General features: G+C 45.9%; 1 protein-coding gene across 1 annotated transcript in view; it reads left to right on the top strand.

Annotated features, from left to right (window-relative positions):
- The window catches only part of LOC311105408 (nectin-3-like protein), an 80,934-nt gene that overhangs the window by 33,309 nt on the left and 20,551 nt on the right, over positions 1–27,074 (top strand). Inside the window, exon 2 of the mRNA XM_084147559.1 lies at positions 19,418–19,765. Coding sequence (XP_084003685.1) covers positions 19,418–19,765 — 348 coding nt within the window. The remainder of the gene's footprint in view (positions 1–19,417; positions 19,766–27,074) is intronic.

The raw sequence follows: 27,074 nt of genomic DNA, 5'->3' as shown, positions 1-27,074 counted from the left end.
TCAGACGATACCGCAGATGAAGAAGCCGGATGTGGAGGTCCTGGGCTGGCGTGGTTACACTTGGTTTGCAGTTGTGAGGCCGGATGGACGTACTGCCAAATTCTCTAAAACGACGTTGGAGGCAGCTTATGGTAGAGAAATTACATTAAATTCTCTGGCAACAGCTCTGGTGTATATTCCAGCAGTCAGCATCAGAATTGCACGCTCCCTCAAAACTTAAGACATCTGTGGCATTGTGTTGTGTGACAAAACTGCACATTTTAGAGTGGCCTTTTATTGTCCCCAGCACAAGGTGCACCTGTGTAATGATCATGCCATTTTAATCAGCTTCTTGATATTCCACACCTGTCAGGTGGATGGATTATCTTGGCAAAGGAGAAATGCTCACTAACAGGGATGTAAACAAATGTGTGCACAAAACTGGAGAGAAATAAGCTTTTTCTGCATACAGAACATTTGTGAGATCTTTTATCTTTCATTTCTGGGATCTCATGAAACATGGGACCAACACTTTACATGTTGCATTTATATTTTTGTTCAGTATAGATGGCCAATTCAAAACATATTGTGTAGTTTGGCTGGTTATCTCGCTAGTTAGCTATTAGCATGTATTGTCATGTCCAATGTCCTAAAATAACTTTCCACCGGCACTCGTGTATAAACGCAAATGGCCGACACTCGGTTGATACGGGTACACAGTTGATGAAACCAATGCTGCATAATCCGGTTGTGAAACAGTCTCTCAAGCAATCAAAATTGGCTAGGATCCTCCTCTATTCAATACTGGCCATGTAATGCTGACAAAGTTATAAAAATATTCTTAGAATAGCCTAATTGACAAGTAACTCCTATGCTGTCAATATCTCACCTGAACACTGAATATTTTTACCTTACAAATAGATAAACATCTTAGTTAGCTACCTTAGCCATTTGATCCCTGGTTCATTGAATGAGGGAATTATTTTATAAAGACATAAAACGTATTTGGTTGTAATTGTAATGTTGCAGGGTGGCCAACCATCCTCCATGAGATTCCAGGAGAGCTACTGGGTGTGCAGGCTTTTGCTCCAGCCCTGCTCGAACACACCACATTGTAAAGAAATCAGATGCTCAACAGGACCTTGATAAGCTGACTCTGGTGTGTTTAAGCATGGTTGGATCAGATGGAGGGTTGATGGATCACATGTGTTTTATACAGTAGCCTATCAGTGCAGTATTTTAATTTTGGGGGGGGGTTAAGTGGCGCAGTGGTCTAAGGCACTGCATCTCAGTGCTTGAGGCGTCACTACGTCACCCAGGTTCGATTCCAGGCTGTATCACAACCGGCCGTGATTGGGAGTCCCTTAGGGTGGCGCACAATTGGCCCAGCGTCATCCGGGTTTGGCCGGTGTAGGATGTCATTGTAAATAGGAATTCTTAACTGACTTGCTTAGTTAAATAAAGGTAAAGTAAAGTAAAATAAAATAAATAAAATAAAATTCCTTGCTCAAGGCCACAACGGCAGGAGATACTGTATAATACATGGGACCAGAGACCAGCAGCCTTCCATTGTCAATACCAGTGATAATAAGGAATGTTCTTTTGTGAATCCTTGAGTCATACAACACAATTTACAGTCACCTTTTTGGCCAATGGTGTTACAGACCATTACATTTTTTGAGGGACAAGTGACTTAAGCTTTCAGACAAATAAAACATCTGTCCTACTTCTCCGAAGGACAAGTGGATAAAAAAGTTAATGTCAAGCCCTGCAACACTACCGCACAACACTTGGCCACTCCTGTCTCAAACTGATATATGCCGAATAATGGACCATAAAAGATGAAAAAAACAAATACCTGTAGCTAGCTAGACCTTGTCAGTTATTTTTCTCTGACTGAATTTACTAGACAAATGGCTCTCAATGGTGGGCTGGTATCCAGATTTTCATATTGTTGTACCGTCCTTCTCTCATCGCGGGATTTACAGTATTACCAGATTTACAGTATTATCAGATTTACAGTATTACCAGATGTATGGTATTAGCACACAAGGGGGCAATAAAAACGCAAGAAAAGGCCATTGGACCAGAATGCGAACAAAATTATAACGTAATCACATAGACGCTGTTAGATAAATGCTAACGAGCGAAAACTAACAAACTATTTGCAAAGACAGGCAAATCCAAATTAATACAAGCATATCTAGTAGCTACCGAATGTCATTTTCGGTGAGTGTGAACATTTACAAGCGAAGGTGAACGAGAGAAATTGTGCAAATCAACAGTTGTGTTGCATGCTTTTCTGAAGGAAGAGCAGCATGTGTACATGGAGCAGAGGGGAGGATTAAAAAAAACGCTAGTAGGAAGCACAGGGAAAAAATGGGAGCTGTACAGACAACCAACCCAGAGCTCTTTGACTTCTTGCAGAAAGCCATTATAAGTTATACAACGGGTGGGTCTAATCCTGGACACTGATTGGTTAAAACCGCATTCCAGCTAGTGTCTATTCCACAAGTTACCACCGGTTAGAGCTATGACGTTGAAATGCCTATTTACTCTGTTCCATCTCACTGCGCAATCCATTGTCTCATCTTAGTCTGTAATACCAACATGTTTCAAGCAGGCCACCATAGTCCCTGTGCCCAAGGACACTAAGATAACCTGCCTAAATGACTACCGACCCGTAGCACTCACATCTGTAGCCATGAAGTGCTTTGAAAGGCTGGTCATGGCTCACATCAACACCATTTTCCCAGAAACCCTAGACCCACTCAATTTGCATACCGCCCCAACAGATCCACAGATGATGCATCTCTATTGCACTCCACACTGCCCTTTCCCACCTGGACAAGAGGAACGCCTACGTGAGAATGCTGTTCATTGACTACAGCTCAGCGTTCAACACCATAGTGCCCTCAAAGCTCATCACTAAGCTAAGGATCCTGGGACTAAACACCTCCCTCTGCAACTGGATCCTGGACTTCCTGACGGGCCGCCCCCAGGTGGTAAGGGTAGGTAACAACACATCTGCCACGCTGATCCTCAACACGGGGGCCCCTCAGGGGTGCATGCTCAGTCCCCTCCTACTCCCTGTTCACCCATGACTGCATGGCCAGGCACGACTCCAACACCATCATTAGGTTTGCTGACAACACAACAGTGGTAGGCCTGATCACCGACAACGATGAGACAGCCTATAGGGAGGAGGTCCGAGACCTGGCCGTGTGGTGCCAGGATAACAACCTCTCCCTCAACGTGATCAAGACAAAGGAGATGATTGTGGGCTACAGGAAAAGAAAGAGGACTGAGCACGCCCCCATTCTCATCGACGGGGCTGTAGTGGAACAGGTTGAGAGCTTCAAGTTCCTTGGTGTGCACATCACCAACGAACTATCATGATCCAAACACACCAAGACAGTCGTGAAGAGGGCACGACAAAGCCTATTCCCCCTCAGGAGACTGAAAAAATTTGGCATGGGTCCTCAGATCCTCAAAAAGTTATACAGCTGCACCATCGAGAGCATCCTGACTGGTTGCATCACCGCCTGGTATGGCAACTGCTCGGCCTCCGACCGCAAGGCACTACAGAGGGTAGTGCGTACGGCCCAGTACATCACTGGGGCCAAGCTTCCTGCCATCCAGGACCTCTATACCAGGCGGTGTCAAAGGAAGGCCCTCAAAATTGTCAAAGACTCCAGCCACCCTAGTCATAGACTGTTCTCTCTGCTACCGCACGGCAAGCGGTACTGGAGTGCCAAGTCTAGGTCCAAAAGGCTTCTCAACAGCTTCTATCCCCAAGCCATAAGACTCCTGAACAGCTAATCATTGCTACCCGGATTATTTGCACTGCCCCCCCACCCCCACCCCCCTCTTTTACGCTGCTGCTACTCTGTTTATTATTTATGCATAGTCACTTTAACTCTACCCACATGTACATATTACCTCAATTACCTCGACTAGCCTGTGCCCCCCTGTATATAGTCTCCCTACTGTTATTTTATTTTACTGCCTTTAGTTATTTGCTTTTATTTTCTTTACTTAACACTTAAAAAAAAAAATGCATTGTTGGTTAAGGACTTGTAAGTAAGCATTTCACTGTAATGTCTACACCTGTTGTATTCGGCGCATGTGGCAAATACAATTTGATTTGATTTGATCAGCCCAGCCAGACAATTTATAATCTTGATCTCTACAGTAAAAAGCATCTAGACATTATCTTTTTTTTAGACTAGCAATTGGTTTTCAATATGGAGATTTGTATAAAACTTGCAGTCTGGCTCTGACATTTGCAACATTGTTTCAATATTGAAATTCGATCTCCAGCTGTCCCATAGTAATGAACGTGTAGGGGTCGGGAGTCGGGATGAGACAGACAGGCAGGCAGCTTTTCTCAGCCAGTCGAAATCTTGACTCGCCATCGTTTTTATGGACATATACAAAGAAATGTAAATAGAAAACAGGTCAAACGAAATGAAATGCAGCTAGTTTGCAGTCTTTCCAGCTTCAGGTTGAAGTGATTGTGTTAGCTGTGTTGTTGGCTAGCTCCTCTGAACAACAGTGTCCTGACGAGAGCGCATATTTTCTATGCCAGGTGAAATCGCGCATCATTAGCTCATTCTTATGAATATATCCAAATAAATGTCACTAGAAAACAGCTTAAACAAATGCAGCTACTTTGCTGTTATTCTGGCTGCACTGTTTGACTGTAAGTTAGCCGTAGTTGGCTAGCTATCAAGCAAAGGATAAGAACGTTGCCAGCCAGTTTTGCAATAGAACATTTAGAAAGAACGACATAAATACAGAACAAAAATACTTAACGACTGGGTCGCGTCTCTGGCAACAAAACCGATAGAACGAGCGACCAGCCGGCTTGGGTAGCAACCATCGATTTGTGTCAGGACTATATCTCGTGGAAGGATGAAAATAGTATGAATAAATTAATCAAAATAACGTTTTTAATGAAAATATGTCAATCATTATTTGAATATGTTGGTAACCCGTTGTAGAAAAGTGATAATCAAATCAAATCAAATTGTATTTGTCACATGCGCCGAATACAACAGGTGAAATGCTTAACCAACAATGCAGTTTTAAGAAAGAATACCTAAAAAAAAAAAAAGTTACAAATAATTAAAGAGCAGCAGTAAAATAACAATAGACAAAGAATGCCCTCGAAGCTGGTGTTTGCCAGCAACACCCGTGCCAATATATCCTCCAAACACTGTCTTCGAGGGCATTCTCACTTAAATATCTCATGGCAAACATTTAGTAGTGAATTGCATACAAGTGTAACTTCATCACCTCATGTGCGCCGCACACCAGAGACACGCCGATAGATATAGAACACTATGGACTCACAAGCTCCCGCCGTCTCCCGTTGTGCTATTTACAAACACGTGACTGGCTCAACTGTTCTGGAGAACTACGGTAAGCTTCATAATGTAAAATAATATGACAGGTGAAATTCAGAATGCAATCTGCTTGATCTCCTCTAACGTATTGCACAGGTTAACTTAAAAAGGAGCTACAAATAATCACATTTATTGAAAAACTTCAAATAAATAGTTTTGACGGGATTGAAAAACCATCCCTTGGCTTTTTCCAAATACCCTGGTATACGGTATATACGTTATACTGCCCAAGCCTACTCAATGGCCATTGAGTCTCCTGAGTGTGCAATGTTTTAAGAGGCAATGATTACAAAGAGAGCCGATGACAGTAACCACCCTTAGAGATAAGTGATCTCCCACCTTTCTGCCTCTCATTCCATGGAGAGATTTGAGGGTGCTGAAAAAAGCATGTCAGCCATTTAGGCAGAAGTGTAAACATCATTCCACCTCTTGAGTCATATAGATGAGCAATGGGAACAGTTTGCTGCACACTCATGCCCTTGACAACAGTGCAATGATGTCACCATTTTAGAATGTGCATCCTTCTACCTTTCCAACAGTAGGCTAATTGTTTGTTTAAACAAATGTTGTCCTGTATTGTCCCATTTCCTTCCTTTCTGAAGTTTGTGGAAACAAATTCTTTACCTTCACATCAATAAATAATCGTGACTGTTTGTGACCGCCTGGTGTTTCAGCACTAGGTCTAGTGTAGGACCTATGTCTGGGGGGCATGAACAATTATAGGAAAATTATAAAACGACGGAAACAAGATAAAGGGTGAATTGGATGATATTTGAAAAAGCTGGCACAGTGGTAAATGTTAGACAACTGTCTGCCAATTCTGTACTCTAAGAATTGAGTGAGTATACAGGAAATGGATGTAAGCTTCTCAGAGCTAGTGATTAATTGTGAGAGCTCTGTGCCTTGGTTAATAACTCACTGCCAGACAGATGGTGTCCGGTTGTGGAAGTTATTTATTTGCCAGAAGAGCATTCTCAGTTCTCACATTCTTTTTCTGAATTCCTTCATTCATGTCTCTCTGTCATTTGAGCTAACCTATTGAAAAAAAAAAGCTACTTTGGGGGGAATAAAAAAATTAATATATATCTATATATTTTTTTTTTTTTACTAGTGGGCCTTCTGTAAACTGTCTTGCGTTTCATCATACCCTCACAGGTTAATGTGAGTGAAGGTAGCGCCCAACTTGAGTACTCCCCTACCCTGCTCTCCCTCTTATTCTCTCCACTCATCTCTCAGGGAGTGTAAAGTGTGTGTGTGTGTGTGTGTGTGTGTGTGTGTGTGTGTGTGTGTGTGTGTGTGTGTGTGTGTGTGTGTGTGTGTGTGTGTGTGTGTGTGTGTGTGTGTGTGTGTGTGTGTGTGTGTGTGTGTGTGTGTGTGTGTGTGTGTGTGTGTGTGTGTGTGTGTGTGTGTGTGTGTGTGTGTGTGTGTGTGTGTGCATACAGATTCTTGGGAGGACAAATTCAATCAGGACCGTAGAGCAGCTCAGCTCAATGGCTGCTAATTGTTGTTCTTAAATCGATTACCTTCTCCATTTGTCAGTCTCTATTGGTGTGGGTCATTCATCAGTAATGTGAGGACATGTCTCCCAAAGCAAACAATGTGGGGGTAGACATAGAATTAGGAATTAGAATACTAGAATGGACATGAACCTTATGATGGGATAAAGGTCAGCCATTTTGGTCAGGGAGTTGGTCAACCATGACTTGCCAGTGCTGTGATAAGATATTGTGTAAAATAATGAATTTGAAGAATGTATCTGCGCTATACTGTATGTTTGTTAGCTACCTAGACAGTTTTAGAGGAATGATTCCACTAATTTTTTTAATTAACTGCCAATATGCCAACATTCCATTCAAACAATGCAGTCAATCCACAGCCATACACAGACTGAAATCAGTTGATGATAGGACTTAGACAAGTTGCAAATGCCGATTTCTCCCTGACCAATATGGCTGCCATTTTTCCCCCATTCTGGAACTTTGAGGGTTTATGACATAGCCCCTCTAGTAATTTAATAGGATCTATATGGGGGTAGGCCTACTGTATATGAAGGAAGAGGCTTGTTTTACTTTAATACACATGACATTAATGATCTTTATCTTACTGTTCCCCATTTTAGTTGTGTTCGCCATAGAATTGGAATGAGTAGAACGTTCGAGTGAATCAATTTCTATGGTGTTTGCACTTTGTCTTCATGATTTTGGAACATGCAAAACTGGCCTACCTTTGTTCCTGCAAAACTGGCCTACCTTTGTCCGGCTTGCATGATGGCAACTATGTTAGACTTGGAAGGTAGTGCTCTGACTCTGATTCTCCTTTTAAGTGTTCAACTTGTGTTCACCCCTCCACTCTCTTGTAGAGCTTGTACCACCAGCTTGAAGCTGTCTAACCTGTTAACGCATCATAATATGAATGCAGGCCTACAGTATGTTCTAACATCCAACCTTGTGCTCTCCTCTCCTCCACACTGACTCACTGCCTGACTGCCTGGCCAAAGCCACATATCTGTTTCCTCCTCTTCTCAAATCTTAACCCAACTCTTCCATCATTTCCTTTGTATAGCCTTTCCGTTGTATTGTCTAATCACCAATTCTGTCCTTCACCGCTCTCGCTCTTCCTCTCTCTCTCTCTCTCTCTCTCTCTCTCTCTCTCTCTCTCTCTCTCTCTCTCTCTCTCTCTCTCTCTCTCCTCTCTCGCTCTTCCTCTCTCTCTCTTCCTCTCTCTCTCTTCCTCTCTCTCTCTTCCTCTCTCTCTCTTCCTCTCTCGCTCTTCCTCTCTCTCTCCCTCTCTCTCTCTTCTCTCTCACTCTTCCTCTCTCTCTCTCTTCCTCTCTCTCTCTCTTCCTCTCTCTCTCTCTTCCTCTCTCTCTTCCTCTCTCTCTCTTCCTCTCTCTCTCTCATCCTCTCTCTCTCTTCCTCTCTCTCTCTCCTCTCTCACTCTTCCTCTCTCTCTCTTCCTCTCTCTCTCTTCCTCTCTCTCTCTTCTTCTCTCTCTCTTCCTCTCTCTCTCTCTTCCTCTCTCTCTTCCTCTCTCTCTTCCTCTCTCTCTTCCTCTCTCTCTCTTCCTCTCTCTCTTCCTCTCTCCTTCTTTCTTTCTTTCTCCTCACATTACACATTAGTTCGATTTAGTTTTTGTTCTAACCACAATCCCTCCTGCACAGATTTAATTTGTCTGCATTCCTCAACTGTGAGGTCTTTAGATCTAGTTCTGTCCTGCGTGAGTGTTACTTGAAATGCTAATCGATTCATTGAGTTTGCCCACATCTACGTGGTGTGTTTATCCCATTGCTCATGTTTGTACTGTAGCTTTGGGTCTCTGTCTCTGTGCCAAGTCTCTCTTGCTTCCTCCATACCAGACTGTGGAGAGTAGAGGACTACAACCCAGGGAGCATGCAGGTTCTTTGGGGAAGATCAGGGCCGAGGCCAGGTCAGCTCTTGGTGGGTGGGTGGGGGATTTTGGCTCATCAAGTGGCCAGTGTGGAATGTTTGAGCCGGTTGCCAAGCAAACTGGAAGGTTTTGATTTACCATTACAGCGTCTTCGTTCAGAGCAACTTGTCACAATTAGTGGCGTCAGGAGGGAGAGAAACAAGCAGAAATTGTGCTTCAAAGGGCCAGAATAGCATATCCTTTTCATGAGTTCATTCCTGCCCTGCCTGATGGGTTCTCAGGGTTTCCATCCATATAGGGACCTAATATCAATTTTAGTTATGCTTCCTTTCTTTGTAATATACTGTCTTTAGTAGGCTTAGGCTATTCTCTGAGAGAGTCCTCAGATGTTAGTAGTCATAACAATCATCAATTGATTTCCCTTAGTCATCTTGTTCATTTGATGGCAGGACTACTACCATTCATGAAGGCATAAGTGTTTCCCCTAGTCTTTTTCCTTGGTCATGCTAATTCAGGGCTGTAAACTCCAAAACATTCAATTGAAACCAATAGACACCACATCATTTAGGCAGGTGACAACAGAGCTAGGTGATTATTCTCTTCCTACATTAAGGAACAGAGGATAATCAAAAACTAGATCAAAATGAGTGAGGTGCAGAAAGCAGTAAAATATCAACTGTAAGTAAGGCATAACATCATTTTAAAAACGAGGCCTAGTAATAAAGAGAATGGCTTTGTTTTAGTGAGATCTGAAATGAAAGTAGCCTACTTCTCCTAGAATAGAACAGTGAACAGATTGTTTCTTGATAGTGAGGCAGTGGATTGGATGGAGACAATGGATGCGTCCCCAAATGGCATCCTATTCCCTATATAGTGCCCCTATGGGCCCTAGTAAAAAGTAGTGCACTACATAGGGCATAGTGTGCCATCTTGCAGCCTACAGTGCCTCCACTCCTGTCTGGTCTACAGGGATGCCTCAGTGTTTTTAAAGGCTAGGTATTCTCCCTCCCTGGTGGAACAGCATGCCTTGTTTTGTTTAACACCCTGTTCCCATTTACTTACCTCCCATTTTTTTTCAGATTCTATTTCATAGTTGGATTATTTGTTTTGATTGCGGGCCTAGAGCTGTTCGATAATACTTTTTACCAGGACCCATAGGGCTCTTGTCAAAACTAAATTAGTGCACTATAAACAGGGTAGGATCACATTGGGGAGACTGCCTAGCTGGCCACACTCTCCTGGCTGTAGTATAGGTGTCCCAGGCAGAAGCCATCTGTCTCCTCTCCTGTGGTGGTGGGGGTGGGAGGAGGGTGGAGGGTGCAGCAATAAACCCTCCCCTCCCTCCTAAATGCTGTTCTGTAAAACAAACATAGATTGAGTCTAGTTTCCCTGTGTGCTTGACAGGCCTAGACCCAGAGGCTGAAACCGAAAGACACGCTGTCTTTCTTTAATGAGTCCGACATGAAGGATATACTGCTTCTCCGAGACCAGGCCCAAATCCCCGTCATTCGCGTGAAATACAGGGGACGGATGCCTTGTTAGAATTTGTCAGCAAGTGGGTAACCCGCCTCTACCATCCGTTATATTGGCCAACGTGCAATCACTGGAAAATATACTGTATGATCTCCGTTCGAGACTATCCTACCAATGGGACATAAAAAAAAGTAATATCTTATGTTTCACAGAGTCGTGGCTGAACGACGACACTGATAATATACATTTGGCTGGGTTTTCCATGGATCGGCAGAACAGAACAGCTACGTCTGGTAAGACGAGGGGTGGGGGTGTGTGTCTATTTGTAAATAACAGCTGGTGCGTGATGTCTAATAGTAAGGAAGTCTCGAGGTATTGCTCGCCTGAGGTAGAGTACCTCATGTTAAGCTGTAGACCACACTATCTACCAAGAGAGTTTTCATCTATATATTTTTTTGCTGTCTATTTACTACCACAAACCGATGCTGGCACTAAGACCGCACTCAACGAGCTGTAGAAGGCCATAAGCAAAAAAGAAAATGCTCATCCAGAAGCGGCGCTCCTAGTGGCCGTGGACTTTAATGCAGGCAAACTTCAATTCGTTTTACCTCATTTCTACCAGAATGTCACAGAGGGGAAAAAACTCTAGACCACCTTTACTCCACACACAGAGACTCATACAAAGCTCTCCCTCGCCCTCCATTTGGCAAATCTGACCATAATTCTATCCTCCTGATTCCTGCATACAAGCCAAAACTAAAGCAGGAAGTACCAGTGACTCGCTCAATACGGAAGTGGTCAGATGACGCGGATGCTACGCTACAGGACTGTTTTGCTAGCACAGACTGGAATATGTACCGGGATTCATCCAATGGCATTGAGGAGTATACCACCTCAGTCACCGGCTTCATCAATAAGTGCATTGACGACGTCGTCCCCAAAGTGACCGTACGTACATATCCCAACCAGAAGCCATGGATTACAGGCAACATCCCACCGAGCTAAAGGCTAGAGCTGCCGCTTTCCGGGAACAGGACACTAATCCGGGCGCTTATACGAAGTCCCGCTGTGCCCTCAGACGAACCATCAAACAGGCAAAGCATCAATACAGGACTAAGATTGAATCCTACTACACCGGCTCTGACGCTCGTCGGATGTGGCAGGGCTTGCAAACTGTTACGGACAGCAAAGGGAAACCCAGCCGCGAGCTGCCCAGTGACGCGAGCCTACCAAACAAGCTAAATGCCTTTTTATGCTCGCTTCGAGGCGAGCAACGCTCAAGCATGCATGAGAGCACCAGCTGCTCCAGACGACTGTGTGATCACGCTCTCCATAGCCGATGTGAGCAAGACCTTTAAACAGGTTAACATTCACAAGGCCATGGGGCCAGATGGATTACCAGGACGTGTACTCAGAGCATGCGCGGACCAACTGGCAAGTGTCTTCACTAACATTCTCAACCTCTCCCTGACCGAGTCTGTAATACCGACATGTTTCAAGCAGATCACCATAGTCCCTGTTCCCAAGAAAGCGAAGGTAACCTGCCTAAATGACTACTGCCCCGTAGCACTCACATCAGTAGCCATGAAGTGCTTTGAAAGGCTGGTCATGGCTCACATCAACACCATCATTCCGGAAACCATAGATCCACTCCAATTGGCATACCGCCCCAACAGTTCCACAGATGACATAATCTCAATCGCACTCCACACTGCCCTTTCCCACCTGGACAAAAGGAACACCTACAGTGAGGGAAAAAAAGTATTTGATCCCCTGCTGATTTTGTACGTTTGCCCACTGACAAAGACATGATCAGTATATCATTTTAATGGTAGGTTTATTAGAACAGTGAGAGACAGAATAACAACAACAAAAAATCCAGAAAAACGCATGTCAAAAAGTCATGAATTGATTTGCATTTTAATGAGGGAAATAAGTATTTGACCCCTCTGCAAAACATGACTTAGTACTTGGTGGCAAAACCCTTGTTGGCAATCACAGAGGTCAGACGTTTCTTGTAGTTGGCCACCAGGTTTGCACACATCTCAGGAGGGATTTTGTCCCACTCCTCTTTGCAGATCTTCTCCAAGTCGTTAAGGTTTCGAGGCTGACGTTTGGCAACTCAAACCTTCAGCTCCCTCCACAGATTTTCTATGAGATTAAGGTCTAGAGACTGGCTAGGCCACTCCAGGACCTTAATGTGCTTCTTCTTGAGCCACTCCTTTGTTGCCTTGGCTGTGTGTTTGGGGTCATTGTCATGCTGGAATACCCATCCACCCACCATTTTCAATGCCCTGGCTGAGGGAAGGAGGTTCTCACCCAAGATTTGATGGTACATGGCCCCGTCCATCGTTCCTTTGATGCGGTGAAATTGTCCTGTCCCCTTAGCAGAAAAACACCCCCAAAGCATAATGTTTCCACCTCCATGTTTGACGGTGGGGATGGTGTTCTTAGGGTCATAGGCAGCATTCCTCCTCCTCCAAACACGGCGAGTTGAGTTGATGCCAAAGAGCTCGATTTTGGTCTCATCTGACCACAACACTTTCACCCAGTTCTCCTCTGAATCATTCAGATGTTCATTGGCAAACTTCAGATGGCCCTGTATATGTGCTTTCTTGAGCAGGGGGATCTTGCGGGCGCTGCAGGATTTCAGTCCTTCACGGCGTAGTGTGTTACCAATTGTTTTCTTGGTGACTATGGTCCCAGCTGCCTTGAGATCATTGACAAGATCCTCCCGTGTAGTTCTGGGCTGATTCCTCACCGTTCTCATGATCATTGCAACTCCACGAGGTGAGATCTTGCATGGAGCCCCAGGCCAAGGGAGATTGACAGTTATTTTGTGTTTCTTCCATTTGCGAATAATCGCACCAACTGTTGTCACCTTCTCACCAAGCTGCTTGGCGATGGTCTTGTAGCCCATTCCAGCCTTGTGTAGGTCTACAGTCTTGTCCCTGACATCCTTGGAGAGCTCTTTGGTCTTGGCCATGGTGGAGAGTTTGGAATCTGATTGATTGATAGCTTCTGTGGACAGGTGTCTTTGCACCTGTACACAGCCCATCTGAAATTAGCCCACCCAACTACCTCATCCCCATATTGTTATTTATTTGCACCCCAGTATCTCTATTTGCACATCATCTCTTGCACATCTATCATTCCAGTGTTAATACTAATTGTCATTATTTTGCACTATGGCGTATTTATTGCCTTACCTCCATAACTTGCTAAATTTGCACACACTGTATATAGATTTTCTGTTGTATTTTTGACTTTATGTTTGGTTTATCCCATATGTAACTCTGTGTTGCTGTTTTTATTGCACTGCTTTGCTTTATCTTGGCCAGGTCGCAGTTGTAAATGAGAACTTGTTCTCAACTGCCTTACCTGGTTAAATAAAGGTGGAAAAAAAAATATATATATACAGGTAACAAGCTGAGATTAGGAGCACTCCCTTTAAGAGTGTGCTCCTAATCTCAGCTCGTTACCTGTATAAAAGAGACCTGGGAGCCAGAAATCTTTCTGATTGAGAGTGGGTCAAATACTTATTTCCTTCATTAAAATGCAAATGAATTTATAACATTTTTGACATGCGTTTTTCTGGATTTTTTTGTGGTTATTCTGTCTCTCACTGTTCAAATAAACCTACCATTAAAATGATAGACTGATCATTTCTTTGTCAGTGGGTAAACGTACAAAATCAGCAGGGGATCAAATACTTTTTTCCCTCACTGTATATGTATGTATTTATATGTATGTATGTGTATATGTATTTATATATATGTATGTATGTACACTTGAAGTCGGAAGTTTACATACACTTAGGTCATTAAAACTCGTTTTTCAACCACTCCCCAAATTTCTTGTTAAGAAACTATCGTTTTGGCAAGTCAGTTAGGACATCTACTTTGTGCATGACAGAAGTAATTTTTCCAGCAATTGTTTACAGACAGATTATTTCACTTATAACTCACTGTATCACAATTCCAGTGGGTCAGAAGTTTACTGTGCCTTTAAACAGCTTGGAAAATTTCAGAAAATTATGTCATGGCTTTAGAAGCTTCTGATAGGCTAATTGACATAATTTGAGTCAATTGGAGGTGTACCTGTGGATGTAATTCAAGGCCTACCTTCAAACTCAGTGCCTCTTTGACATCATGGGACAATCAAAAGAAATCAGCCAAGACCTCAGAAAAAAAGTTGTAGACCTCCACAAGTCTGGTTCATCCTTGGGAGCAATTTCCAAACGCCTGAAGGTACCACGTTCATCTATACAAACAATAGTACGCAAGTATAAACACCATGGGACCACGCAGCCGTCATACCGCTCAGGAAGGAGACGCGTTCTGTCTCCTAGAGATTAACGTACTTTGGTACGAAAAGTGCAAAACAATCCCAGAACAACAGCAAAGGACCTTGTGAAGATACTGGAGGAAACAGGTACAAAAGTATCTACATCCACAGTAAAACAAGTCCTATATCGACATAACCTGAAAGGCCGCTCAGTAAGGAAGAAGCCACTGCTCCAAAACCGCCATAAAAAAGCCAGACTACAGTTTGCAACTGCACATGGGGACAAAGATCGTCCTCTGGTCTGATTTAAACAAAAATAGAACTGTTTGGCCGTAATGACCATCGTTATGTTTGGAGGAAAAAGGGGATAGCTTGCAAGCCGAAGAACACCATCCCAACTGTGAAGCACGGGGGTGGCAGCCTCATGCTGTGGGGGTGCTTTGCTGCAGGAGGGACTGGTGCACTTCACAAAATTGATGGCATCATGAGGAAGGAAAATTATGTGGATGTATTGAAGCAACCTCTGAAGACATCAGTCAGGAAGTTAAAGCTTGGTCGCAAATGGGTCTTCCAAATGAACAATGACCCCAAGCATACTTCCAAAGTTGTGGCAAAATGGCTTAAGGACAAAACAAAGTCAAGGTATTGGAGTGGCCATCACAAAGCCCTGACCTCAATCCTATAGAAAATATGTGGGCAGAACTGAAAAAGCGTGTGCGAGCAAGGAGGCCTACAAACCTGACTCAGTTACAAGAAAAATCTGCAAGAAAAAAACATGGGGGATTGGAAGTGATGCAGACAATTACATTGATGGAAGTTACAATCTATCTGCAATATTAAAGCTGAAAACACCTCACGGCATAACGCCTCTCCCCTATTTGACCAAGATCGTTTGTATGTATGTATTGATATGTAGGCTACGTGTATGTATTATGTCATGTTTTGTGTGGACCCCAGGAAGAGTAGCTTCTGTTTTTGCAACCGCTAATGGGATCCTAATAAAATACCAAATACCCTCCTGTACTCCCTGTTCACCCACGACTGCGTGGCAAAGCACGACTCCAACATCATCATTAAGATTGCTGACGACACAACAGTGGTAGGCCTGATCACTGACAATGATGAGACAGTCTATAGGGAGGAGGTCAGAGACCCCTGGCAGTGTGGTGCCAGGACAACAACCTCTCCCTCAATGTGAGCAAGACAAAGGAGCTGATTGTGGACTACAGGAAAAGGAGGGCCGAACACGCCCCCATTCACATCGACAGGGCTGTAGTGGAGTGGGTCGAGAATTTCAAGTTCCTTGGTGTCCACATCACAAACAAAATCATGGTCCAAACACCCCAAGACAGTCGTGAAGAGGGCACAACAACACCTTTTCCCCTCAGGAGACTGAAAAGATTTGGTATGGGTCCCCAGATCCTCAAAAAGTTATACAGCTGCACCATCGAGAGCATCCTGACCGGTTGCATCACCGCCTGGTATGGCAACTGCTCGGCATCCGACCGTAAGGCGCTACAGAGGGTAGTGCATATGGCCCAGTACATCACTGGGGCCAAGCTTCCTGCCATCCAGGACCTCTATACCAGGCGGTATCAGAGGAAGACCCAAAAAATTGTCAAAGACTTCAGTCATGCAAGTCATAGACTGTTCTCTCTGCTACCGCACGGCAAGTGGTACCGGAGCGCCAAGTCTAGGTCCAAAAGACTCCTTAACAGCTTCTACCCCCAAGCCATAAGACTGCTGAACAATTAATCAAATGGCCACCCAGACTATTTACATTGACCCCCCCCATTTACATTGACACTGCTGCTAATCGCTGTTTATTATCTATGCATAGTCACTTTACCCCTACCTACATGTACAAATTACCTTGACTAACCTGTACTCCTGCACATTGAATCGGTACAGGTACCCCATCTATGTAGCTTCCTTATTGTTATTTTATTGTTTATTTATTTAAGTTTTTACTTTAGTTTATTTAGTAAATATTTTCTTAACTCTATTTCTTGAACTGCATTGTTGGTTAAGGGCTTGGAAGTAAGCATTTCACAGTAAGGTCTACATCTGCTGTATTCGGCGCATGTGACAAACATTTTTTGATTTGATGCTTGCTTGGACTGCTTTGCCATCCCAAATGTAACCTTTTTCCTATATAGTGCACTACTTTTCACCATCGCCCATAGGGCTCTGGTCAAAAGTAGTGCACTATATAGGGAATTTAATTGGGTACCATTTCGGAGGCAGTCCCAGAGGCAGACAGACACAATGACTGTCTTGCTGGTTGCTTGTTGTAGTAGCCTAGATATGTATGTAGGAATGGTGGCACTGTGTGGCAGGTACAGTATTTGGGGCATGCTGCTAGCCTAGTGGAGCGGAGTGGCACAGTCCCAGTCAGTCTGAGACGTGGGTCATGCCTGTGCCTGGGATCAACATGCCTGTCACACATGCCAGGCATGTCAGTGTACTCACTCTCCTGCGACTGCTGCACAGAAAAAGCTGTATGTTTTGGATTAGTTTCTTTTTATTACCCTCCTGTCCTCCTGTCTGTTTTTACTGATGTATTCCCATGTTACAGTAGCTTGTGTTTTCATGGTTATGTATAGCTCCTTCTCGTGTGTGTGTCGTGTGTGTGTCGTGTGTGTGTCGTGTGTGTGTCGTGTGTGTGTCGTGTGTGTGTCGTGTGTGTGTGTGTGTGTGTGTGTGTGTGTGTGTGTGTGTGTGTGTGTGTGTGTGTGTGTGTGTGTGTGTGTGTGCGCGCGCACCTGTGTCTGTGTGACATTGTTATGGTAGGTAGGCCAGTAGATAGTAGTCCCAGGGATAGTCAGAGTGCAGCAGCAGCAGCTGTTGTCCCGGCTCAGTGTTCTGAGTGGAGTGGAGACTGGCTGCATAGCATAAACTGACCCTGACACTCAACCACACCAATACACACAGAGGATACTGTGACAGCATGGCACGCTGACGCTAAACAAACACAGCACAACACAACTCAATGCGGTGCAATACACACACAACTATTTGGCCATGGAAATCTCTTACAAACCCCCCACCAGCTAGGCTTGCTATATGATTCACATATCCTCTACCTAAACAAAATGCCTGAATCATGCACACATGCTCACCCTCAGTTTTTATAGTGGAAATATAGTCTGTGTGCTTGTGTGTATGTGTGTGTGCGTGTGTGCATGTACGTGATCCCTGAAATTACAGGAGATGCAAGGGCGCAGGGAGAGCCTATATTCCCTCTTAGTCAGGATAGCATAGCTGTGGTTTGCCACTTATATTCATGCCAAGGATCCAAAGTACCAGCCATTAGGCCACTTTTATTAGCATACTCCACACACATTGTTAGGTGGAAATTTAGATCTCCCAAATATAACTTTAAATTGCGCTAAGAAAACTTAGACCTTGCACTAAATGTTTTGAATGGCATTCAGTTCATGTAAAAACATGAAGGCTAGTGCAAGATTCACAACGAGGGGTGCCCCCAACAATTAAATCTAGACGACAGGGTTGTAAAAGTTCATATGAACTTAATGTTTAAATATATATGTGGGTATCGATAACTAATTGCTGTTATTATGTTTAGAGACATTTGACCCGGGTCTTTCTTGGTTGGATGATTCTAGACATAGGACTAATCTGTAATTTAAGATTTATTTCAAGTTCAAATTCATTTCCCTCCTTAAGTTGTAGGCTAGTGATTAATTCAGAGTTCGCTTCCTGTGGTGTTTCTAAATGTTACAGTAGGCATGTATTGCTCAATTTCTTAAATGGTTAGCCTAGCTAGTCATTGCAAACATCCAGCACGAGGCGTTAGGCCTATCTAGTAAGAAGTAGGCCTACTGTAGGTCAGGAGGCGCCTACCGGTATCTCCTGTTTCTGTAGCGTTAAGCAGCTTGATGTACAAGTACACCCCCTAGACAGACTAGCGACCTATCTACTATAAATCAAATTAGCCTAGTAGGCTTGTATCATAAAACTTCTACTTTCCAAGCAAAGGAAAACAAAAAGTAGAAGACACAATATTGTTGAATCATGTTAGGCTTCATTGCCTAATTTCCGTCCATTGAAGCGGCTGATTCCCACTGTTGACAGCATTGTGCCATAATCATGTGCTCACTGCTCATCCTCTCTCCTCTATTGGCTTTCTGCACCTTTACTCAATCACAGCATCCAAACTAGCCAGCCAGCCCCCATGAAAATCCCATGTTTACATGTTACAGCAAGCTGAAAATAACTCCCAAATAAACATGTGGTGTGCATAGACACAGATGAAAGGGCTTTTTAAAAACAGGAAAGAAAACATCAAATTGCTTGTTATGTTTAATCTCCTTCCAGAAATGTTGGACTTTATATGGCAAGGTGCTCTAACAACAACAGCAGGGACAGTGAGAACGTTATGTGTTGTACAGTGAGGCTGAATGTGTGTTGCTCATTAGGAGTGAACACACACTGAGGGGTTCCAGACCCAGCCACATCTCCCTGATAAACCCCCTCAAAAAGCTAAAAGCCCAGCCCTTACTACACTGTTGAAATACCATCTTAATATCACAAACATACGGCACGACTAGTTGTTCCAGAAAGAAGTCAGGTCAGCCCATTCCCATGGGAAGAGTAACATGAGAGGGAAGTGACGTGATACAGTATGTTTCATAATGTAGGCCTACCTCAAGGCCATTTGGTTTCTATGGTTTGGAAGGGGTTGTTGTTTCTGAATAAAAGCATGAAAGAGGAATAAAAACAGTTGAATAAGTTGAAAATATGTAAGCCTATGTTGTTGTCCTTTTTGACTGAGGTTCAGTCTTTCTTTTCATGACTGTTGTCAACATGGATCTATATCTAACTGACTGTGTCCCACCCCTTCCCCCTGTCTATAGGTGTGAGCAGTAACGAGGTGCTGGTCCCAGAGAGGGTGAGTGCTGTGCTGGGGAAGAACATTACACTGGGCTGCAGGGTGGAGGTGGGCACCAACCTCAGCCTCACCCAGAGCTCCTGGGAGCGTCGCCTGCCCTCAGGCACCATCACCCTAGCCGTCTTCAACCCCCAGTTTGGCATCTCCATCTCCCCAGACTACGCCAGGCGCCTGTCCTTCCTGAACCCCTCCGTGCACGATGCCACCATTGTCCTGGAAGGCGTGGGTTTTCAGGACATCGGGTCTTACACGTGTAAAGTGGCGACTTTCCCGCTGGGCAACACGCAGGCATCCACCACCGTCAATATACTAGGTACGTGGAACTCTTAAACTGCGTCAGTCCTGGTCAAAAGTAGTGCACTATAGAGGAAATAGGGGGCCATTTTGGATGCAGCCCCAATGGGCCCTGGGCAAAAGTAGTGCTCTAAATGGGGAATAGGGTGCCATTTGGGACACAATCACTCTGCGTCCACCATGAAGAAACAGTTAGTTTTTGTACTGTAGAAGCATACAGCACCAGCTCCATTTTACCTGAATGTCCTTTCTCAGAAAATGTTCTCACTGTCCCATGAATAATAGGAGGGCAATTCAGACTTCTCCTTGATCAATATTCATACAGCTATTACTGTAGGAGCCAAATGCCACATAGATTTACTGACTTAATATAAACAAATCCACACGTAAAGGTTCCAACTCGTCTGGACACATTAAAGTAGCACCTTACTGAAAGTGGAAAGTGAACTTTGAGGATTGTTGTGCGGTCAGCATGTGTTTCCACCCCTATAATGCTTGATTGGATTGTGGACGGTGATGAAAGCTGCAACCAGTCAGGCTTCATGTGTATCTCTCCTGAGAATGAGTCCCAAATAGCACCCTATTCCCTATTTAGTGCACTACTTTTGACTGGTAAAAGTAGTGCACAATATAGGGAGTAGGGTGCCATTTGAGACTCAGCCTGAGGCTGGCTCTGATGACTAATGAGGGCTCCATTAAGTACTGCTGTGACAGGGGGCTGCCTGACTCGACTCAGTGTCTGGGCCTCCACAGCCTTCCATTAGCCCACCTCTACCTTTACTCTGTCTGTGTCCCAAATGGCACCCTATTCTCTAGTGCACTCCTTTTGACCAGGGCCCATAGGGAATAGTGTCATTTGGGACTGAGACTGGGCTTCCACGGCCTTCTTTTACTCTGTGTTGTTTATTGGGGGTGTTTTATTTCTTAACACTGTGAGTGGGTACACTCCGCTTCTGAGAATAATAACTGATATAAAAACCAAAAGCTCATAGCAGTAAAAAATTATAAAAAATGCTTCCCTTTCTTACAACGCTTTTTTTTAGGTCTCTGACGGTTGTAAGAATATAGTAGTCTGGGACAGATATTAATCTTATAAGAGGAGTGCAGTCTACTTTCAGGTAATGAACACCCCCCCCCCTCCCCCCCCCCCTCCCCTCTCCCACCCCCTTCCTCCTAACCACACAAAAGGCACAGGGTTACATTTGAATGGTAGGAGGAGCTTGCTACTTGAGCCCCAAGCCCCCACCTGGAAACAATGGAAAAGGAATAATACACCACCACCGAAACTCTGAGAATTAGAATGACCTTTTGTTTGGCATTGTTACTGCTGACGAGGAAGTGAGAAACCTTCTGCAGTTTTCTAAAAAACTTTCTGCTAAGACTTCTAAAAGTTAACAAGACAACACTTAAAAAAGCTGCATTAATGAAGATGTCAACTGATGCTACTAGGCCTGACATTGCGGCAAACTCCACAGTCTGGCCCAGCTCCACTTTCACTTTCTGAGTTATTATATAATCAAACCATAAGCGTTCTTCTACTCCAGCCCAGATCTCTCTGCATAGCTCACTGATAGCCATGTTTTACTGTCCATGACATCTTCTCTTTTCAGGTGAGTCATAAAAACTAAAGAGAACATAACCTTGCAGCAGTGCAGTGCCATGGCAAGACTTGTTCAGGGTCAAAATTGTAGTGTTTTATTGTTAGAAGTTGTTTAATTAGATAATCAAAATATCCGTTCTCTAGGATTTACATGATCATCCAATGAGCCCCATAAATGCAGTGATTGGTGATAATTGTAATTATTTTAAAGTGTACTGATTGATTGATATGTCAAAACTGTGGAGATACTGCATGGTTTGACCACTGGCCATACAGTTCAACTGTAGTCCTGGTTGGCTCACTTTGTCAACTGCACACATAGGGCTGGCCGATATGGCCAAAATATTATATAACGGTATATAAAATAGAAAAAAAATGACGGTATGACTGTATTTGATATTTGGTATTTTTATGTTTTTGAATAATAAAAGTTCTACATTTGCTTTGAGTAGTGTGTGACCGTAGGGTGGCAACTAGGGCTGTGGCAGTCATGACATTTTGTCAACCGGTGATAGTCAAGCAAACACCTGCCGGTCTCATGGTAATTGACTCGTTAATTAACATTAACACATTTAGTATCTCCTGTATTCCACGCATAGCCTACAAGCCACTGATGCAGACCTTTGGAACATCTACATTTAAAAAAGTCTAATAAAGCCATGTAATATAGCCTACACCAATACAATAAATCCATTATTTATTTTAGACAGGTCTAAGGAAACATGATATGAAGAAAATGCAGTCTACTTCTGTCAGGGCGACGTGTATGCTGTGAGGCGAAGTCAAGCGCAGGACACCGAGCTACTGGCAGACAAACTTTACTTGCACAGTAATCAAAAATACAAACAAAACCTCCAAACAGGGAGGAACAAAATACGCATACACCCGAACACTGCCGACCTCACGGAAAACAATCACACACAATAACCAATGAGAGACAGGGAATACAATGTAACATAATGGGAAACAGGTGAAAAACAATCAAGACAAACTAGACAAACACTGAAACATAGATCGGTGGCAGCTAGTACTCCGGGGACGACGAACGCCGAAGCCTGCCCGAGCAAGAAGGAGGAGCAGCCTCGGCTGATTCCGTGACAGTACCCCCCACTTGACGCCGACCCCGGCCTCGGGGACGGCCAGGAGGACGCGGAGCAGGGCGAGTTGGATGACTCCGGTGGAAGTCCCTCAACATGGAGGGATCTAGGATGTCCCTCCTAGGGACCCAGCACCGTTCCTCCGGACCGTACCCCTCCCACTCCACGAGATACTGCAGGCCCCCCATCCGACGCCTCGAATCCAAGATGGAACGGACTGAGTACGCCGGAGCCCCCTCGATGTCTAGTGGGGGCGGAGGAGCCTCTCGTACCTCACTCTCCTGGAGTGGAACAGCCACCACCAGCCTGAGGAGAGATACATGGAACGGGGGGTTAATGCGGTAATTAATGGGCAGTTGTAACCTATAACATACCTCGTTCAATCTCCTCAGGACTTTAAATGGCCCCACAAACCGCCGACCCAGCATCCGGCAGGGCAGGCGAAGGGGCAGGTTTCGGGTCGAGAGTCAGACCCGATCTCCCGGTGCATACACCGGAGCCTCACTGCGGTGGCGATCGGCGCTCGCCTTTTGCCGCCTGATAGCCCGCTGCAGATGGACATGCGCAGCGTTCCAGGTTTATTCCGAGCGCCGAAACCACTCGTCCACCGCAGGGGCTTTGATCTGGCTCTGATGCCAAGGTGCCAGAACCGGCTGATAACCCAGCACACACTGAAAAGGCGTAAGGTTAGTGGAGGAGTGGCGGAGTGAGTCTTGGGCTATCTCTGCCCAGGGAATATATCCCGACCACTCCTCCTGCCGGTCCTGGCAATAGGACCTCAGAAACCTACACACATCCTGGTTCACTCTCTCCACCTGCCCATTACTCTCGGGGTGAAAACATGAGGTAAGGCTAATCGAGACCCCCAGACGTTCCATAAACGCCCTCCAGACTCTAGAGGTGAACTGGGGACCCCGATCAGACACTATATCCTCAGGCACCCCGTAGTGCCGGAAGACGTGTGTGAACAGGGCGTCAGCAGTTTGTAGGGCAGTAGGGAGACCTGGCATAGGAATGAGACGGCAGGCCTTCGAAAACCGATCCACAACGACCAAGATCGTTGTGTTCCCCTGGGAGTGGGGAAGGTCCGTGACAAAATCCACCGATAGGTGAGACCACGGCCGTTGTGGAACGGGTAGGGGTTGTAACTTCCCTCTGGGCAGGTGTCTAGGCGCCTTACACTGGGCGCACACCGAGCAGGAGGAAACATAAACCCTCATGTCCTTAGCTAAAGTGGGCCACCAGTACTTCCCACTAAGGCAGTGCACTATCCGACCAATACCAGGATGACCAGAGGAGGGGGACATGTGAGCCCAATATATCAATCGATTGCGAACCTCGAGCGGCACGTACTTCCGACCCTCTGGACACTGTGGGGGAGTAGGAGCGGTACGTAACGCCCGCTCGATGTCCGCATCAACCTCCCACACCACCGGTGCCACCAGACAAGACTCCGGAAGTATGGGAGTGGGCTCAATGGACCTCTCCTCTGTGTCATATAGTCGGGACAGGGCGTCTGCCTTAGTGTTCTGTGACCCTGGTCTATAGGTGAGCTTAAATACAAATCGGGAAAAAAACATAGCCCACTTTGCCTGGCGAGGGTTCAGCCTCCTCGCTGCCCGGATGTACTCCAGGTTACGATGGTCAGTCAGAATGAGAAAAGGGTGTTTAGCCCCCTCAAGCCAATGCCTCCACACCTTCAGGGCTTGAACCACAGCTAACAGCTCCCTGTCCCCCACGTCATAATTGCGCTCCGCCGGACTGAGCTTCTTAGAATAGAAAGCACAGGGGCGGAGTTTTGGTGGCGTACCCGAGCGCTGAGACAGCACAGCGCCGATCCCAGCCTCGGACGCATCCACCTCAACTTGGAACGCCAAAGAGGGATCCGGATGTGCCAGCACCGGAGCCGAGGTAAACAGGTCCTTCAGATGTCTAAACGCCCTGTCCGCCTCAGCCGACCACTGCAGACGCACCTGACCCCCCTTTAGCAGGGAGGTAATGGGAGCTGCTACCTGTCCAAAGCCCCGGATAAACCTCCGGTAGTAATTGGCAAAATCCAAGAACCGCTGCACTTCCTTCACCGTGGTGGGAGTCTGCCAATTACGCACGGCAGAAACGCGGTCAATCTCCATCTCCACCCCTGATGCGGACAACCGATGTCCCAGGAAGGAGATGGACTCCTGGAAGAACAGACATTTCTCCGCCTTCGCATACAGGTCATGCTCTAACAGTCTACCAAGCACTCGACGCACCAGGGACACATGCTCTGCTCGTGTAGTGGAGTATATTAGAATGTCATCAATATACACCACTACACCCTGTCCATGCAAGTCCCGGAAAATCTCGTCCACAAATGATTGGAAGACTGAAGGAGCATTCATTAAACCGTATGGCATGACGAGGTACTCATAGTGACCGGAGGTGGTACTGAATGCTGTCTTCCACTCATCTCCCTCCCTAATGCGCACCAGGTTGTACGCGCTCCTGAGATCCAATTTTGTGAAGAATCGCGCCCCATGTAATGACTCTGTCATTCTAGCAATCAGAGGGAGAGGATAGCTGTATTTGATTGTGATCTGATTGAGACCACGGTAATCAATACACGGGCGTAAACCCCCATCCTTCTTCTTCACGCAGGGGAAGTGGACGGCCGTATGTATCCCTGTCTCAGAGATTCGGTGACGTATGTCTCCATAGCCGCCGTCTCCTCCTGAGACAGAGGATACACATGACTACGCGGAAGCGCAGCGCCTACTTGGAGGTCTATCGCACAATCCCCCTGTCGATGAGGTGGTAATTGAGTCGCCTTATTTATACAGAAGGCGAGTGCCAAATCAGCATACTCAGGTGGAATGTGCATGGTGGGAACTTGGTTCGGGCTTTCCACCGTCGTTGCCCCTACGGAAACACCTACACACCACCCGAAACACTGATCAGACCATCCCTTGAGAGCCCTCTGTTGCCATGAAATGTTGGGGTCATGAGCTGTTAACCAGGGAAGCCCCAACACCACGGGAAACGCAGGAGAATCAATCAAATACAAACATAGTATCTCCTCATGGCCCTCCTGCGTTTTCATTCTGAGAGGCGCTGTGACTTCCCTAATCAATCCTGACCCCAAAGGGCGGCTATCTAGGGCATGGATGGGGAAGGGCACATCAACAGGTACAATAGGAATCCCTAACTTATAGGTGAATTGGCGATCGATAAAATTCCCAGCTGCGCCTGAATCTACTAGCGCCTTATGCTGGGAGTGAGGAGAAACCTCGGGAAACACAACTTTAATACATATATGCGCAACAGAGAGCTCTGGGTGAGTTGGGTGCCTACTCACCTGGAATGACTCATCAGTGCGCTGCCTACTGCCTCGATTCCTAGGAGACCCTCCCCAGCACCGACCAGCAGTGTGTCCTCTGCGGCCACAGTTGGTGCAGGGGACGGCCTCCCTCCTGGTCTCTCTCCTGGTCTCCCTAGCACCAGCACCTCCGAGCTCCATAGGGGTCGGCTCGGAAGTGCTGGGGGATGGAATGGACGGCCCTGAATCCGGACGTCCGCGGGTAGCCAACAGGGTATCAAGGCGAATGGACATGTCCACCAGTTGGTCGAAGCTGAGGTTGGTGTCCCTGCAGGCCAATTCCCGACGCACGTCCTCCCTCAGGCTACATCTGTAGTGGTCGATGAGGGCCCTCTCATTCCATCCCGCGTTGGCAGCCAGCGTCCGGAAGTCCAACGCGAACTCCTGTGCGCTCCTCCTCCCCTGTCTAAGGTGGAATAGACGCTCACCCTCCGCTTTACCCTCTGGTGGATGATCGAATACTGCCCTGAAGCGGCGGGTGAACTCCGCATAGTTGACAGTAGCGGCGTCTATTCCCCCCCACTCGGCGTTGGCCCACTCCAGCGCCTTGCCGGACAGACAGGAGATGAGGGCGGACACGCTCTCGTATCCCGAGGGCACCGGGTGAATGGTTGCTAGGTAGAGTTCAACCTGGAGCAGGAAACCCTGACACCCGGCCGCTGTGCCATAATAAGCCCTCGGGAGCGAGAGCCGAATCCCACTGGACCCCGGAGGTGAAGCGATGGGCATCGCCGATGGTGGTGGTATCGTTGGAGGAGGCGTAGGCAGACCCCCTCTTTCCCATCGCTCCATAGTGCTCACCACCCGTTCCATGGCGGTGCCGAGAGCCTGGATCATGGCCGCTTGGTGTTCGACGCGTTCGTCCATTGATCCAGCTGGCACCGCCGCTCCTGCTGACTCCATGTGTGGTGTGTGATTCTGTCAGGGCGACGTGTATGCTGTGAGCGAAGTCAAGCGCAGGACACCGAGCTACTGGCAGACAAACTTTACTTGCACAGTAATCAAAAATACAAACAAAACCTCCAAACAGGGAGGAACAAAATACGCATACACCCGAACATTGCCGACCTCATGGAAAACAATCACACACAATAACCAATGAGGGACAGGGGGTTATAAAGGGAAAACAATGTAACATAATGGGAAACAGGTGAAAACAATCAAGACAAACTAGACAAACACAGAAACATAGATCGGTGGCAGCTAGTACTCCGGGGACGACGAACACCGAAGCCTGCCCGAGCAAGGAGGAGGAGCAGCCTCGGCTGATTCCGTG

The sequence above is a fragment of the Coregonus lavaretus genome (genome assembly GCF_964263955.1).
Source record: "Coregonus lavaretus genome assembly, chromosome: 30".
NCBI classification, from domain to species: Eukaryota; Metazoa; Chordata; class Actinopteri; order Salmoniformes; family Salmonidae; genus Coregonus; species Coregonus lavaretus.
The sequence above is the reverse complement of the archived record's forward strand: the minus strand, read 5'-3'. Positions and strand labels throughout refer to the sequence as shown.